Below are 16566 nucleotides of genomic sequence, written 5' to 3'. Positions count from 1 at the left end.
GGCTCAGTAATAAATTCAGGAGCCATGTAATATTTGATATGAGCTTTTTTATCTGCTACGCAAAGAAGGCAGAAAGTGTAAAGCTGGAAGATTGCAAAAAATGCCAACACTTTCGAAATCCTGTAACAATAGCCACACATTATTTGTTCTTGCAAATAGTCACATTGTTGATACCTGGCCACTGTTCCTAGCAAAGACTAACGCTAAGTTTTTCCAGGGCCAGATTTGCAGTAGGTGTTCTCTGGGGTTTGCCCCTGTTGTTCTGGATGATTTCTTTGTGGGGGAAAAAAAAAAAAAAAAAAAAAAAAAAAAAAAAAAAAAAAAGTAACTTTTCTATGCATTTTACAAGAAATTTCTGAAAATTATTTGAAGTGCTTGGTGTGTATTCTTTAGAACAGATAATATTTCATGAGTAGAGGTATTAGTATCTTTAATTTTCAGATAGAAATAGCACTGTTGTCATTTGAGTGCAGTATAGTGTGAGGGGGATTTGAACTTGAAAAAAAGCATCTCCATTATAGCAATTCTATATATGATTTTTATAATAATTGATTTAATTTTTTAATTTATGTCCTTGTGTTATTACAGCAGACTACTTTAGAGAGAAAGGTAGCCAAATCAGCAGAAAACTTGGACTTCATCAACCTAAAGAGTGCTCATTAGGAAATAAAGTATAGAAGTTTGAAACTTTAAAGTTAAATAAGAAACTGCTGATTTACAGCATTCCAGCTGCTGAGTTCCCTTCAGTTCCTTCAAGAACACTTGTGGGCTTGCTGCTCATAAAAGGACTACCCTATGTATCTGCCCTCTAAGCTTCTTAACTGAATTGAAAGTAATGTCTTCAATATTTGGTTTAAGATGCTCTGCTTTATCTTTCTAATGCTGTCACCCAAGGGACAAAGGAAATTGCTACATTAACACATTTTCAGGCTGTCCTGTACATCTTTGAATAATAAAATATATTTTTATCATGTGAATTTGCATTGTCAATGACTGCAATAGAAAGTTATTTTAAACTGCAGTGGATTGCAAAATTGTCTGGGGACAGTGGAAGAGGGAAAACGTCACTAACAGGACTGAATCAGGCTGTGTGTACCATAGACCAGGCTTCACAATCTTTTCATCCTCAGAAACACATCAACTATTAGCTCTTCAAGTCACATGAGAACAAAAGAATTTTTAGCTATACTTGATTCTAAATTTGCTCAGTTTCGAAGAAGAGTTTAAAAGCATGAATCCAAAAATCTCATTATTACTGGAAAAAAATCCACAGAAAAATCCTACACATATGAGTTACCATTTTTGAACAATCTGAAGTGTCAATTTTATTCCCTGAGAGCTCAAACACTCAAGAGCTGGTGACTAGGACACAGAGAAAGGCGTGATCTGATCCTTCTGCAAACCTCCTGGAGATGTCATCGGGCTTTTAGAACAGTAATGATTCTGATGCCAAACCACCAGGTAGAAAGGCAGAGAGCTGGCAGATGTGAACCAGCGAGCTCCGAACGCCGCTGTCCCCCAGGAAGTGAGCCCAGGGCAGCCTCCCCAGTTTGTGGTATCAGGGCTGGCACAGCTCCCACACCCTCAGTGCCAGTGGAGTAAATCGAGTCTGAGCCACTCAGTATTCTGAAATCAAAGCATCTGCTCAGCTGGAGCACACCCCCTCACACACACTGGCACAGCCACGGGCAGTAGGCCAAGCCTCCCCATGTGCTGGGGCAGCAGCTGATCTCTGCTGCAAGGCCAAGCGGGACAGCAGATTTCTGTGCCAACCCGTGGAATAATCCAGGTCGTTCATAGAAATAATGGTGAGCCCTGCTAATATTTCTGACTCCTCATATCTGTCACTCCAAAGTAAAACAGCCTCGCTCTGTTCCTCCCCTTGTCCTGCTGAGGAGTAGCCGAGTGCAGGGGCAGAGCTGGGAGAGGAGGAGCTGGGATCGGACTCTGTTCCCGAGGACATGCTGGGTTTGTTCCGGGGCACAGAGTGTCCCTCCTTCTTTATAGGAAAAAGGTGAGCTCGGGGGTTTGCTCGGGAGCCATACAGCTTCTTAAAATTGTTGTTTTCGGCCACTGCTGGCAGATCTGAGAGCTTGAAATGGTTGGAAACTTGTGTTTCAGTTCCTGTGGTTTTCTGTGCATATTTGAGAGTAATGTAAATATTCAGGTCCTCTCGGGTTTTTTGTTTGGTTGGTTTGTTGTTTGTTTGGTTTTTTTTTTTTTACATTTTTGTGGGCCTGCTTCTAGCAGCAGTGACAATAATTTTAAAAAAACAGGTTAATGAACTCTGATGGATGAGGGACAAAAGCTTCTTTCACATCTTATTTTTAATTGACTAAATTTGGAACCAATTAAGACAGCAGAAACAATTGCTATGGGGCTGTATCAGGTGGGCTTCCCATTGAATTTTATTGCTGATACAGGCAAATTTTGTGGGATTGGATTAAATGGTTCATCTGAAAACAACGAATAGACAGCCAGCCTCAGAAAGAAAAGCCTTTAAATTGCATTTTATATGAATAATTGGAAGTGTTTATTCACCATAAAATAGCCATAGAGCACCACCCTGTGGGGATTGCCATTCCTGAGGTTTCAAATTGTTTATCACTCCACATTTGCAGTCTTACCGGAAATAATTAGTTATGCACTTAGCTTTCCCTGTGCAGACATCAGTGATTTTTACAGAGGGCAGGGTGGTCTGTCACTCAGTCCTGGTTACTTGGAGAGGCTCTGGCCTGCAGCCCATCCTGAGCTGCATTCAGTGCAGTACCAGCTCTCAAAAAGTAACATAGTTGTTCCCGTTGTGGTTCCCTCTCCTTCTCATCTCCTTCCACCCAGTACCCAGGGAGCAGAGAGAAAACTGTTCCACATTTGATTTTACCAGGCAGGAAGAGGCTTGACAGCTCAGCCCACCTCAACAGCTGGTGCCAAAAGGATCCCAGGAATAGCATCTGAGAAGGTACCTGAAAGACTCCTGCAGCAGTGAGATCCTCTACCACAGCAAATCAGGCACATAGGAATCACCTCCTGAGGCAAGGGAAATAAATAGGAATTTTTAATAGTGTTTGTTACCTTTCATTACTGAGATTTTTCCACTGCACGTAACTGTGCCTGCATTCATGCAAGGTTTTCTCAGGTTTGGTTTGGTTTTCTTTTTAGAGAAAATGTTTGCAGCCTATTTTGATTGCCCAGGAGGCCCAGAAAATCTCTATATGAAAGAAGTGATGAAACCAGATCCAGGAGAAGGAGAAATTCTTGTGAAGGTCTCTGCCAGTGCTCTGAATCGGGCCGATTTACTCCAGGTATATGTATGTTAAGCAGATCTATGCACCTACAAACAGATTTTTCAAGCCCCTCTGTGAAGTCTTGACAGATCTAATGAGCTAAAAGAGTTTGGACCTGGTGAGCATTTGGATGGGAGAGTTCACAGGGTTGAAAGAAGACATGTTTGTTGATTCAGCAGATAAATGTTTTTGTCTCAGTGCAGTGCTGGGCTGGCATGGAAAGGCAGCTGCCTTTCAAAAAAAACATGTAAAACCCAAACTCTGGTCTTTCTAGATCTTAGACCCTTTTCTGGGCATTTGGGATGAAAAGGAAGTGTTCCAATGGCACAGTTCCAGTGGGAGAAAATCATTCAGATTCACATTCAAATTACTATTTTGAGCTGTAAGCCATGCTCTGCAAATGGAGACCAAAGTACCTCCACAGTAGGGATTGGCCTGGACAAAGGAGACTCACAAATATTTCAATTTATTCTTATTTTAAGAATAAAACTTAGGAAGAATAATACTTAGGAAGCAAGAAGTGTTTCCAGAGGATAGAATATCCTCAAACTACTGCAACATTTGCACAGTGCAAAACCAGGATGAAACAAATAGGAATTTAGGCTGGTGACATGTGAATGAAATATTGCAAGTCATTACACTCATTGATGTTTGGCTTTTCCTTCCTTGCCTTCTCTTTTTATTTTAGAGAAGAGGGAAGTACCCTCCCCCCAAAGGAGCAAGTGATATTTTAGGCCTAGAAGCAGCTGGGAGCGTGGCTGGGCTGGGTCCTGGCTGCTCAGGCCAGTGGAGGATCGGCGATGCAGTGATGGCTCTGCTCTCCGGGGGAGGCCAGGCACAATACGTGACAGTGCCCGAAGGCCTCCTGATGCCAATTCCCAAAGATATGACTTTTACTCAGGCTGCAGCCATTCCTGAAGCCTGGCTAACAGCATTTCAGCTGCTCCATTTTGTAGGTGAGAGGCGCATTTGCCCATTTATCCCACCAAAACAGCTCATCTTCCTTTCTGTTACAAAATCCTCTCTTTTTTGCCTCCATCTGAATGTTGTTTGCTCTCAAAGAATCTTTTCACTGTCACTTTGTTCCTATGGGTCCGAATCTGGTATGCCAGACACAAATCCTTGAATCTTGACCACCTCTCCCCAGTCACAACTTACCCTGCTGATTGCATATTTACAGGGAAGGATATGGAAAGATGGTCAGGTTTCTTTTCATCTGTATTTTTCAGCTTGAATCACTGAATGATTTGTGTTGAAAAGGATCTTAAAGATCATCTAATTCTACCCCCCTGCCATGGACAGGGACACCTTCCATTAAGCCTAAACCCTGAAATTATTCATGTTCTCCACACACCTGAAAATACATCTTATTTCTAAGGATTTGGCTTCACTGCATGCATGACCGTATCATGAAGTTTATCACTAATTGCCTGTGGGTCTGCAGTAGCCAACATCTTGTACCTTGTTTAACAGAGATATTAATTGTAGGTAAAATTCACTCTGAGCTGATTTAAAACAGAGAGAAGCTCACACTCTTAATTTAAAAAATGCGCTGCCAAGGTAATAAACAAACAGTACACTTCCCAGGGTTTTCCTCAGATGAGAAATATCCTTCTTCTACACTCTTCAGCAGTAGCATCTAAAAGATCAAATCAGGAACAGCAGTTCCAAACATAACTTCCCTGCAGATTTGCTTTGAGAATTGTTGCTTCCTAGGGGTTAGTGGGAGGCTACTTGGTGCCTCACTTTCAGTAGCAATCAGTGGAACACAAATTAATGCAACTGATAGACAGTAAAATGATTGGTAGGACTGGTCCTTAATATTAGCCAGCATTTCTGGTATTTCTCCATTGCTGAGTGCCTGATTTCTGAGTGTGAACATCCTCCAAGTGTGTTTTCTACTGATGATATAAAAAAGCTGTGACTGCACTTCATTAAGCATCTTGGTCACAGATGCCCAGACCTGCACAGGGCCAGGACAAAGTCCTTCCACTGAAGCTGGTTAAATGATGTCCTGTCAGCACACTGAGACCTCTGCTACTTCTGGATTTGTCCTTTTATGAAGGCTGTGAAGATGTAAACAAAGCCCAACCAAGGGCATCTCTTTCAACCTCCTCTTCAGTATCTTCCAGACTGTTCATGTTTTAATCCAAAGGTAATGCCAAAGGGTGACCACTTTCCTTATGCCCTCCTCCAGGTAAAGTACAGGAGGGCGAGACAGTGCTGATCCATGCTGGAGCCAGCGGGGTTGGCATGGCAGCCATTCAGCTGGTGAGACTGGCAAAGGCTATTCCCATTGTGACAGCAGGAACTCAGGAGAAACTGGAAGCAACAGCAAATGCTGGAGCAGCTGCAGGGTTCAACTACAAGATTGAAGACTTCAGTGAAAAGGTCTTGGAGTTCACCCAAGGTAAAAATCTCTTTGTGAGAGGTGTGAATGAACCTCCCAATGTGTGCACACACAGTTTCAGCTGTCTCTTGGTGAGGGAGCAGACAGTAGCGACCCTGTTAGCACAACCTGACATCCTGTTCAGCCCAGAATGGGCCTTTCCTTTGCTTAATTGTGGTGTTTTCTGCATGGGCTCTCTTTGTCTGTGTTCATTTGGGCATAAATGTTGTGCCTTGTTATTGCTGCTTCCCAAGGAACTGTGGGACCAAATCCTTACACTTCGTGTTTGAATCATTACAGAATCATAGAATGGCCTAGGTTGGAAAGGACTTTAAAGATCATCTGGTTCCAACCATGGGCAAGGACACCTTCCACTCAACCAGGTTGCTCAGAGTCCCATCCAAGCTGGCCTTGAACATTTCCAGGGATGGGAATCCACAGCTTCTCTGGGCAACCTGTGCCAAGGCCTCACCATGCTTAATTATTGAACAGTTAGAAAAATGTAGCTTTTCTAAGCATTTAGGGTGGTTTCTGCCTGAGTCTGCTTATGGGTAACTGATGATTCTTTTTTTTGTGCCTGATTCTGTAATTTCTTACAAATCACTGTGCCAATTCCTAATTTCAGTAGGGAGTTTTAAATAAGAATTGCAGGGTTGATTCTGCAATAAACCTATAAATAACAAGGTTTTAGCTTTGCCTGAAATTATCCTACACTGAATGCAGCTTGACTTCACTGCTGAAATCTCTTCTGTTTCTACTTGAGGTTCTGGAGTAGATGTTATCTTAGATTGTGTTGGTGGCTCATACTGGGAGAAGAATCTCAACTGTCTGAATACTGATGGCCGGTGGATTATTTATGGACTGCTGAGTGGAGGTGAAGTCCATGGGGATTTGCTGGCAAGGCTGCTTTCCAAAAGAGCCAGCATCCACACGAGCCTGTTACGGTCCCGAGACAAGGAGGCAAGTAGTGGCTATAAGCAGTGTATGCAGTTTGATCTTAAAATCATTCATAGTTTTGAGAGCTTTCTTTTAAAACCAGTGTTAAACACATCCTTGCCAAAAAAGCCCCACCTTGAACTGTTACTACATACTTTGGAAAATGTCACAAAATTAAGTTAAAATGTCATTTTTCTATTTTTATCAAATTCCTCCCTGAATGAGAGTAATGACACCCAGGATTTCTTAATGTGCTTCATGAGTACCATAATTCAGATACTTGGCCTAAGAAGAAATAAAGGTCCAGTGATCGGGCAACTTGGTCAAGTCTAAGGAGGGGAAAACAAAAATCTCTATTAGGTCACTTTTCAAAGTAGAAACCAAGGCCATTTGGATGCCCAGTTACCAAGGAAAACTCACTTTATGTGGAAAATTCTCAGATATGATGGTAAAAGACAGTCAGTGCAGAGCCCTAGGGTAGATTCTGTGCATGGTTTAAGACAGACTATTTACAAGAACTTTTTATCAGTTTGATTTAAGTGGCTCTGCACTGAGCTTACACCACTTGCATTGGAGAATTTCATTCAATTAAGATGCAATAAATCTAAAAGCTTTCTTCTTGTTTGTAATTTAGACCCGTCAGGTGTTTTTATCTCCATTTCACTATGAGAATGTCAGAAGGTGTCTCCTTGAGGGCTGTGTACGTTTTAAACGCCGCGCTCAAAGACACCTCAGTCAGTGAAATGATGGGAAATAACCCCGAAGGTGTTTTCTTTCCGCAGTACAAGGAGCGGCTGGTCAGAGCCTTCACAGAGGAGGTGCTGCCCCATTTTTCCGGAGGTGCTTCCCCCCGTCTCCAGCCCCTCGTGGACAGCGTTTACCCCCTGCACGCCATCGCCGAGGCACACAGGGCGATGGAGGAAAACAGGAACATCGGCAAAATCGTCATCGAAATTCCCGTTTGCTTCAAGAAAGGGCCGCTGCAGTAGCTGCTCTGGGACAGTCACTGCGGGGACTGCACTGCGGTCATCCTGCCGCTCCTGCTCCAAACCGGGACCGATTCGTGGGGGGGCGGGCGAGGAAGGGGGAAGGCTATGGAAGCGTTTATTAAAGAGGTTTCTGTCGCAATTCTGGCACCGCGGACGGAAGGCGCGGGGCGGGGCCGGGCCGGGCCGGGGCCGGGCCGGGCCTGAGGCGCGGGGGGGGCGGGGCCGGGGCCGCGCTGCGGGGGCGGGGCCGGGGTCACGTGGGGAGGGCCGCCCCAGCCGCTCCCCGCGCGGTGCGCGCCGGGATAGATCCGGTTCCGTGAGGGGAGCGCGCGCTGCACGCCGGGATAGATCCGCGTCTCCTGCCCGTCGCTCCCGGTCCCTGCCGCTCTCTCCGTTCCAGGCTCGGTCCCCGCCGTTGTCTCCGCTCCAGCCTTCTTCCCCGCCGGTGTTTCTGTCCCAGGCCGCGGCCCCCACCCACCGCCCGCCGCCATGGCGATGCAAGCAGCCAAACGAGCCAACGTGAGTGCCCTGCCCTGTCCCGTCCCTGCCGGGGTGGGCTCCTGCTTCGTCCCGCTTCAGGCACCCCGCTGCTCTGACGGGAACCCGGCAGGGGGGTGGAACTGGGTGATGTTTAAGGCTCCTTCCAGTCCCAACCATTCCGCGGTTCAGTGATTCCATGATTTAACCCGTAGGCTGCTGCGTTTAAGGTTTGTAATACGTGCCTTGGGTCTAACACACCTCCTGTCCTTCCCCCATCAGATCCGGCTCCCTCCGGAGGTCAACCGGATCCTGTACATCAGGAACCTGCCGTACAAAATCACGGCCGAGGAGATGTATGACATTTTTGGGAAGTACGGGCCCATCCGGCAGATCAGAGTGTGAGTATTTCAGGTTTTTTGGGCCGTGAAGGGTTTCACGTGCTCCAGTGTCAGTGTTCTTGCCGCAGTGGTGGCAGCTGGGTTTCACAGCTGGAAAGGTTCAATGCCCTGGAGCAGCGCCCCGAGCGCCACAGTGGGATGTGATGATGCTCTTAACAAAGGAATTTGTTAGAAAATTACTCTGCTGGGAGGTGGGGAGAAGGAGCTTAAATTTGAAATGAACTTGGAGATGTTGATAAAATATGAGAGACTAGTTTGCTTAAGTTTCAAATACAGCTGAGGTTTTACCTTGATTTGGGGTAAAAATAGGAAAGGCAGAAGTAGAGCACAAACAGTATTCTTGCTTTATGAGTATCCAATAATTGATCAGTGGGAAAACAGAGATGCTGCTCTTGCTGGACCAGTGAACTAGAAACAAGTACTAGGAGCAACCCCTGTGTGGCACAGACAGGATGTCCTCGAGCCATACCGAGTCTGGATAGTGGAGATGTGACTGTGCCTTTGGTTCTGAAATGCATGGAGATTGTACATGCCTGCAGCAGCTCTGAGGTTCTTCTCCTGGTCAGTTCCAATGTTTAGGACCTGAGCTTTGATCATCACAGGAGGGTTGGCTGGGACCTTAAAGACCATCTCATTCCAATCCCCTGCCATGGGCAGGGACACCTTCCACTAGACCAGGTTGCTCTGAGCCCCATCCAACACTTCCAAGGATGGAGCATCCACAGCCTCTCTGGGCAGCCTGTTTGGGTGTTCACTGTGTAAAGTGAGTTTTACAGATTTGCCCTCAGTAAGCAAAGGACACCAAGGGGACATGTGCTGCTAGGAAGTGACACTGGACAGACCCTTCTCGTGCAGAGAAGCTCAGACTGGAGAAGTGGCTGAAGGAACAGCAGGCAGTGTAAACACTGCCTGCCTGAATAGGTGGGATTCTTTGCTAATGAGCATAAAGAAGAGCTAGTACTTGAGTTTTCTGAAAACATGTGGGCTGGAACAGCATGACAGTGGGACCTATTGAGAATTAGGACTTACCAAGAGTTTTCCATTGGAGCAACGTGCTAGCTTGTGCATCCAGTGGTTTGTTCAGAGCTACTAATTAACATTGCTTCCCACAGAAATCCCAACATCATCAGTGACAAGGCATAACGTGAAGGCTTCTCTGCTTTGTGCAGTTTTTATCCCATTCTCCTCCTCACTTTTGCACACACCCCAGTGTGGATATGTGTGATACCATTTGTCCTCAGGAGTTCTCAGAAGCACCTTAGAGACAGTTGTTCTGATTAAGTCTCTGTAGGTGTCTTTTAGTCGAGACCTTTGGGATCTGTAAGCTCTGCAGCCCCTCTGGGCTCATTACTGTTATGTGTCCAGACATGTGTCCCATCCTTCAGGCAAAGGGCATGGAACTGCTCCTGTGGATGATGGCTGTGCCTTGGCTTGCACCAGCAGGGCTGTTCTGAATCTCTTAAATTGACTTTGTGATATGCCAGGAGCCCTGTTCTGTCCTAGGGCCACATCTGATCCAGCCAGCCACTAACTGACAGCCAGGTCTTGTAACATTAAATAAAAGCTAATTGCTATAATAAAGACTGAAATTACTTCCAGACATATGACAGCCCTGACAAAAGCTTTTGATAGTTGTTGCAGAGAGGTGCATTTCCCTTATGGAGCAAAATACAGCTCATTTTCCTGTTGTCTCTGGCTCTGAACTGTTTGGTGTGGAAAGCAGGGATGTAGTTTAATACCTAGAAAAAATAAAACATTGTTTTTAGTGAAGTTCCATTAGTTCAGCTAATCTCAGTCACTGTGAAATAAATAAACTATTTCTTGTTCATTTTCTGTACCCTTGAATCTGACCTTTGCTCTGCAGTGGAAATACCCCTGAGACCAGAGGAACAGCCTACGTGGTCTATGAGGACATCTTCGATGCCAAGAACGCCTGTGACCACCTGTCGGGGTTCAACGTGTGCAACAGATACCTCGTGGTTCTGTACTACAACGCAAACAGGGTACGTGCACCTGGGCTGGGGAAGTCACCTCTGAACAGAGCTGTCACAAAAAAACAACCCCAACATCAGTTTGTAAACGCAGTTGCGTGGGTATTTCTGAGAAATAAAATCCAAACTGTTAGAGGGAGTGAATGGGATACATGGTCAGTTTCACATTTACTTGGTGACTTGTGTGCAAAAAAAGTACTTTTGGACAAAGGGTTTGAAAAACATGTTTGTGAGGGATGTATTCTGGAGAAGAGAGTGCAGAAGCTCCACAGTTGCACAGCTGCAGCAAGAGGTGAGATGTTGTTTATGGGTAAAAAGTCTCCAGTTCTCGATGTCGTCCCTGTCACTGATGGCGTCCAGGGCCCTGTGACATTCTCCAGGGCAAGAATCAAACAGCGCTCTCTGTGTGTGTGATGGTGATGGGAGTTCACAGTGATGTCTGCGATACAGGGAAATAACTTGTCATAAGATGAGACTTCTTTTGTCTTCTGACATCTTTTATTTTTCTAATTACAGGCATTCCAAAAGATGGACACAAAGAAGAAAGAAGAACAGCTTAAGCTTCTCAAGGAAAAATATGGAATTAACACAGACCCACCAAAATAAACTGATCTTTTTTGGAAAACTCCTTTCAGGCGCTGCCGTCGAGTTCTTGGCCTAAACATAGGAATTTTTAACAAAGTGTAATTTTTTCTCTTACAAATTTGATAAGCTGCAATATGAGTCTTTACATCTTCAGATTAGAATTAAATTCATGTAGAACATGGGGAGATCTGCTTTAATATTAAATCCCCCAAGGCAACATGCCTTCTCTGTTCTGAGGGTGACCTGGTAAAGGCTGCATTGATCTGTTTTGAGCAGGAGCTTTCAGAAAGAGACCGAGCAGGTTCTGTGTTTCACTGAACAAAGCAAGCCCAAGCCCATGTTTGTAACAAAGTTTCTTTCACAAACTGTAGAAGATGAACAGCCTTTTAAAAGGATCCAGCTGATACGGGGACTCCAGACCAAGTACCTTGTTCCCAGTGATGGTGCCAGCTTTGATCAGCTGCAGTGGAACAACCCAGCTCTCACAGTACAAAAAAAAAGTGTATGGGGGCTTTGTTGTGTGTCCCAGGTTTGACTGAGGATTTGGTGTGAGTTGAAGAACACATGACCAAAATGAGGCAGTAGATGAAGGTTTTCATTTTGATACCTGTAGTGAGATTGTTTTCTACTTGGCATGGTTGAGCTGTAACACATTTTCTGTACATACAGTTTTAGGTGTAGCATCTGGTGGAAGAAAAACAAATTTACTCTTTTTTTGGCTCTATTTTTAGTACTCATGTCCTATGTATAAAGATAAGTGTGATCCAGAGTGTGCATAACTAGTGTCTCTTGGAATTGGGAAAGAAAAACGTCTGTCTGTGTTCTGAACCAGCTGGAAGTTGTGTGAACATGAGTAGTATCCTGCCTTGGGAAGATTTATTTGCATGAATGTGATGTTCCACTCCCTGACCAGACAACTTCCAGCCAGTGCAGAACCAGGGCAGATGCAAACATACTTTGCTTGAGATTTGTAATTCAGTTTTGGTTTTCAGTATATTGTACTGTGATAAAGCAATGCTCCCATTTTCTGAAATTAGATTTTTGTTGGATTCTGTCACTTGAGGAACAATTCTGTGTCCATTTGGTGAAACAATAAATGCATATTTTGCTTTTTTTCATCAAGGCTTGCTTCATGCTGCACTCCTCCTGCATGTAACCTGTGCTGTTAGAAGGGAGTCATTCATCACCCGAGTGTTTGGTGCAGGTAGGAGCTGTGGCACATCTGTCTCCGTGTGTACAGGGACGTCCGTGTGTGTCACGGGTGACGGGAGGGCACCCAGCTGTGGGAACAATGTCCAGATCTCACCTGGAGGAGATCCCTGGCAGCTGCCCTATGCTGTGCACCTTGTTTAGCAGCTGGAAGGGGCTCACAGCAATATTCATTCACATTTACTGTCTGGAACCAGTGACAAACAACACTTGTCATTTTGCACTGAATCGTCCCATTTTCTTTGTTCTTAAAGAAGCTATTACAAATTAATAGATCAGATGCTACAAAGAAAAGTTCCGTAATGGCTCATGGAGAGTGAGCCCCAAGCCAGCTCTGGGGGAAGGCAGCCACGATGGCTCCCGTGTGATTTCAGCTTTGGGTGGGTGCTCAAAGTCCCATCTTGTGCCTGACCCAGGAGCATCCCACTGGAGCAGAATCCCTGCCCTTGCACGCAGGCATTGGGGATGTGAGCCAGAGCCACTCCTGGTGTGTGATTCCTCCATCCCTGCATCCTTCCCTTAAAACTGATGCCGCCTTTTGCAGCAAGAAGCCTTGCAGGCCGCAGTAACCCTGGCTGAGGTCGGGAACAGGTACTGGGAGACCTGGAGCTGGGAAGCTGGGTTAGGTGAGCAGTCCCTCCAGGTCCTGCCTATCAGAGTAACACAAACTGAGAGTTCTCAGGCAAGAACCAGATTGCATTAAAAATGTTAAAATTAATGAAATCCTACTGGGGAATTTGCTTCTATGTGAACATCCACAGCTTTTCAAGGGTTACAAACTGCTCTGCTCCCAAATATATATCTTTTACATATATAAATATATATATTTATATGAGCCATGTATATATGTACACATCCATGTACCAAACACTTGGATTACTGAAATCATTTACACCAACTGTTGGGCATTGAGAAGACTCCTTGCTGTAACAGGAACTGGAGGTGCTTGTTGCCATGCTGGATTTATGGTTCTAATAAATAATGAACACTGATAATAAATACCAGAGTGACGATAATGGTGCTGGGTGCTGCCAGCCTTGTTTTAAATCATATGCAAATACCACATTGCTTCTGTCAATAGCAGAGAGCATGGTGCTTGCACTGCAGTGTCTGTTTTGATGAGGATTTGGTGCTGTTTGAAAAACACATATAAAAAGCAATTCTTTAGGGTAATAGGATTAATAAAAATTCTTTCAATGAATCCTCAAGATCAGCAGCTTTTGATTTCTCTGAGAGCTCAGCTGCTGCCTTTCATTAAATATTCCATTTCATAGTTTTTCTTCTAGTGCCTGTTCAGGGCTTTCAGTGTCCCTGCACATGTAAAATGAAATAATAATTTGTACCTGCAAGACAGGGGGGAATGGAAATGGAATGCCCGGAGGACTGTTTTGATGAGATCTGCTCAAGACTTTGTTTGAAATGTAATATCAAAGAACAGGGAAATGAGTTCAGCTCATGAATGGCAGAGGGGCAGTAAATAAAGCAGATGTTACCAGCCTCGGCACTCTGCATCTGTGCTGGCTTTGTGTGTGCTCACTTCCCGTTTAATTTTTCAGCAAGTAGGACATGAAATTAAGACTGGAAGGTCATTTTTTTTTCCACTGATGCTGTTTAGAAATTAGTAACAAGAGTATATCTGATTACACAAGCAATGACAGTAAATTTTTTCCAATCTATTATATAGGGGTAATAATTATATGTACTGTGTTGATTGATGATACAATTAAATAAATTAACGCATTTGCAGTCAAATAAAGAGCTGAAGATTACATTTCCTTGAAGACTTAATTTCCCTAAGTATCACAAAGCACAATTAGTTTTCCTTTCAGATTTTTTCTTTTTAATGAAATTGGCATGAAAAATGTAATAATCCCTGTTTCCAACCAAGGTCTCTGCAGAGAGGAGGCGATGAGGGAGAGCTTCATCAGCCAGCTGTAATAAGGATTTTACAGTGGGTAATGGCTGGTTGTACTGTGAGGGCAGAGGGGAAGAGCATAGCAGCAGCTCTGCAGATAGAGGGGGTAAGATTGAGTACAATCAGCTCTCAGAGCCCAGTAGGAACGTGGTTTCCCTGGTAAGGAACTTGGAAGGGCAGAGCCGTGCCCTGCCTGTTGCCTCAGATGCAGCAGAAGCTCCCAAACAGCAAGGCCAAGTGGGGATGGAGGGAGCACAGGGCCATTCCAGGGTCACTCACACAATCCTTGGCATCACCATTCACTGTTGGGGCTTTTCAGGAAAGGGCCCAAACCAGGTGCCAGTCTCTGGTCAGACCCCACCTGCAGTGCTGTGTCCAGCCCTGGGGTTCCCAGCACAGGGAGGATGTGGACTTGTTGGAGCCACTCCAGAGATGGGACACCAGGATGATCAGAGGGATGGAGCACCTCTCCCATGAGGAAAGGCTGGAAGAATTGGGATTGTTCAGCCTGGGAAAGAGAAGCTTTGGGGTGACCTAATTGTGGCCTTCCAGTACCTGAAGGGTGCTGACAAGAAAAATGGAGAGAGACTATTTACAAGAACATGTAGTGACAGGACAAGGGGAAATGGCTTCAAACTAGCAGAAGGCAGGGTTAGATCATGTATTAGGAAAAAATTGTACTGTCAGGGTGGTGAGACACTGGAACAGGATGGCCATGGAAGCTGTGGATGTCCCATCCCTGGAAGTGTTCAAGGCCAGGTTGGATGGGGCTTTGAACAACCTCATCTAGTGGAAAGTGTCCCAGCCCATGGCAGAGGGGTTGGAATAAGATGACCTTTAAAGTCTCTTCCAATCCAAACGGTTCTGTGATTCTGTGATACTCTGGATTTTTTTATATTTTGTAATAAGCAACTAACTTAAACTGTCCATTGAGAGGAACAGCTTAGACCAATGTGCTGAATCAAACCGTGTTTGACAAGCATAACAGGCCACACCACCTTTAACCAAGACTTTAGGAGGTGCAGTCTGTGACCCAGTGGTGAAAGGAAGGCCAGCAACAGAGGCTGGGGCAGTGGCAAAGGAGAGCGGGACCTTTTCAAATGATTTGGGAAAGCTGGTGGACATCAGATCCTGACAGATTTAATTACCAATTTTTTAACAGGAAATTACCCTGCCCTAAATAAAAGAACTATTAGTGGAGGTTGTAACACAGCTGTTGCAGTGACCTGAGATTTCCACCAAAAAAAGGGTTCTGAAAATCCTTCCATTTCTTTATGGAATGCAGAGAAAAAAATTTACTCTGCTCAGCATATAACAACCTGTAAGATATGGATTTATGGGTTTATTAATTAACAAGCTGAAATAAATGCAGCTCTGTGGGTAAAATGAACATCTAGAAAGAGAAGACCACAGGCCATGGTCCCTGGCCAGATCATCAGTCTTGCTGCTCTGTGCTCATTCCCTCTCCCATCTCCAGGAGGTGGCACCTGGGGTCACCTCTGTAGCTTGCTGTCTGAGTGCTGGAGTGTTCTCCTTACATAGATAAAAGAAAACAGCACAACTCTTTGAAATATTCCCATCAAAATATCCATTAGTAGAAAACCATGCAAATAGTCTATAGTCAAGTTAAAGAAAGTAACATCAGGACCCAGTGATGCTTTGGTTTTCTACAGCAAAGAGAAAAAATGAGCCTAATGGAAAGAAATCAGACTTAGACAAGGCAAAGTAACAGCACAGAGAAAGCTTCACTGATTAGGTCCTGCTCCCAAATCCAGGTGAATTACAGCCTACACATCTTCCTGTCCCCAGAGGAGAAACCAGCATTTCATGAACTCATATAACCAGCAAATGAAATAAATATTGCTGAGTCTCAAGTGCCAGAGGCCCAGTGCACAGTAAGTTTGCAGACTTTGTAAACAGCAGCAGCTGATGCAACCCAAAAACCCAGTGTTCAGTGGCCACATCATCCCACAGATTTATGTTGAAAGGTGAATGCACAAAATCCTGCTCTTTTCTAGCCTTGCTCAGCTCCAGTAGAAAATATTACAGTAGTTTTACTGTTGTAAAGGCACAGAATTAGACCAGCACTGCATCTCTTTGACAAGCAGCACCTTCCACCTCTTCAGCAACCAGATTTTGGCCAGAGTTGAGGGGCCATAGAGGCAGGGGAAATGGAGAGTCAGGAAACCTCTCTGTCCCAGCAGCCCTTACTTGCATGTACCTCTGGTCCTACAGAGATCTTCCACTGGGCCATCTCTAACAGAAGCAGTGCATGGAGCTACATGTACTTCATATATGAGGAATAACTAACAAAAGATGGGTTGATGATTGAAGAACTTCCTGTACAGCAAAAAGTATCCTGGTGGCCAGAAGAGAAAAACAGGAAGAGA

At 44.7% G+C, this 16566-nt stretch overlaps 2 protein-coding genes across 6 annotated transcripts; both read left to right on the top strand.

Annotated features, from left to right (window-relative positions):
- Positions 1–1700: 1700 nt before the first annotated feature.
- On the top strand, positions 1701–7728 carry TP53I3 (tumor protein p53 inducible protein 3). Of its 5 annotated transcripts, none has more exons than XM_069008639.1 (7): positions 1702–1808; positions 2885–3032; positions 3160–3302; positions 3973–4240; positions 5482–5694; positions 6437–6633; positions 7392–7728. In XM_069008639.1, exons 3-7 carry the CDS (start codon positions 3165–3167, stop codon positions 7596–7598), a joined length of 1023 nt encoding a protein of 340 aa, XP_068864740.1. In that variant the 5' UTR covers positions 1702–1808; positions 2885–3032; positions 3160–3164; the 3' UTR covers positions 7599–7728. The 5 variants fall into 5 exon arrangements, with proteins under 5 accessions (XP_068864742.1, XP_068864740.1, XP_068864741.1 ...); XM_069008640.1 differs by lacking the exon at positions 1702–1808 and adding an exon at positions 1822–2014 and having other exon boundaries at positions 2885–2959; XM_069008638.1 differs by lacking the exon at positions 1702–1808 and adding an exon at positions 1822–2014.
- Positions 7729–7894: 166 nt separating this feature from the next.
- SF3B6 (splicing factor 3b subunit 6) lies at positions 7895–12174 on the top strand. Its single transcript, XM_069011703.1, has 4 exons — positions 7895–8117; positions 8358–8476; positions 10341–10479; positions 10984–12174. Exons 1-4 carry the CDS (start codon positions 8088–8090, stop codon positions 11071–11073), a joined length of 378 nt encoding a protein of 125 aa, XP_068867804.1. The 5' UTR covers positions 7895–8087; the 3' UTR covers positions 11074–12174.
- The last annotated feature ends 4392 nt before the right edge of the window (positions 12175–16566 follow it).

The sequence above is a fragment of the Aphelocoma coerulescens genome, chromosome 3 (assembly GCF_041296385.1).
Source record: "Aphelocoma coerulescens isolate FSJ_1873_10779 chromosome 3, UR_Acoe_1.0, whole genome shotgun sequence".
Taxonomy (NCBI): Eukaryota; Metazoa; Chordata; class Aves; order Passeriformes; family Corvidae; genus Aphelocoma; species Aphelocoma coerulescens.
Note: the sequence above shows the minus strand (reverse complement) of the source record. Positions and strands in the feature narration are given on the sequence as shown.

What these genes read in the sequence shown, in the direction of transcription:
- TP53I3 (XM_069008641.1), top strand. Translation starts at nt 3,165, where the DNA reads ATGTTTGCAGCCTATTTTGATTGCCCAGGAGGCCCAGAAAATCTCTAT. An exon ending in ATCGGGCCGATTTACTCCAG is followed by an intron (nt 3,303 to 3,972) that starts GTATATGTATGT and finishes TTTTTATTTTAG; the next exon opens with AGAAGAGGGAAGTACCCTCC. An exon ending in TCAGCTGCTCCATTTTGTAG is followed by an intron (nt 4,241 to 5,481) that starts GTGAGAGGCGCA and finishes GCCCTCCTCCAG; the next exon opens with GTAAAGTACAGGAGGGCGAG.
- SF3B6 (XM_069011703.1), top strand. Translation starts at nt 8,088, where the DNA reads ATGGCGATGCAAGCAGCCAAACGAGCCAAC. An exon ending in AAGCAGCCAAACGAGCCAAC is followed by an intron (nt 8,118 to 8,357) that starts GTGAGTGCCCTG and finishes TTCCCCCATCAG; the next exon opens with ATCCGGCTCCCTCCGGAGGT. An exon ending in TGTACTACAACGCAAACAGG is followed by an intron (nt 10,480 to 10,983) that starts GTACGTGCACCT and finishes TTCTAATTACAG; the next exon opens with GCATTCCAAAAGATGGACAC.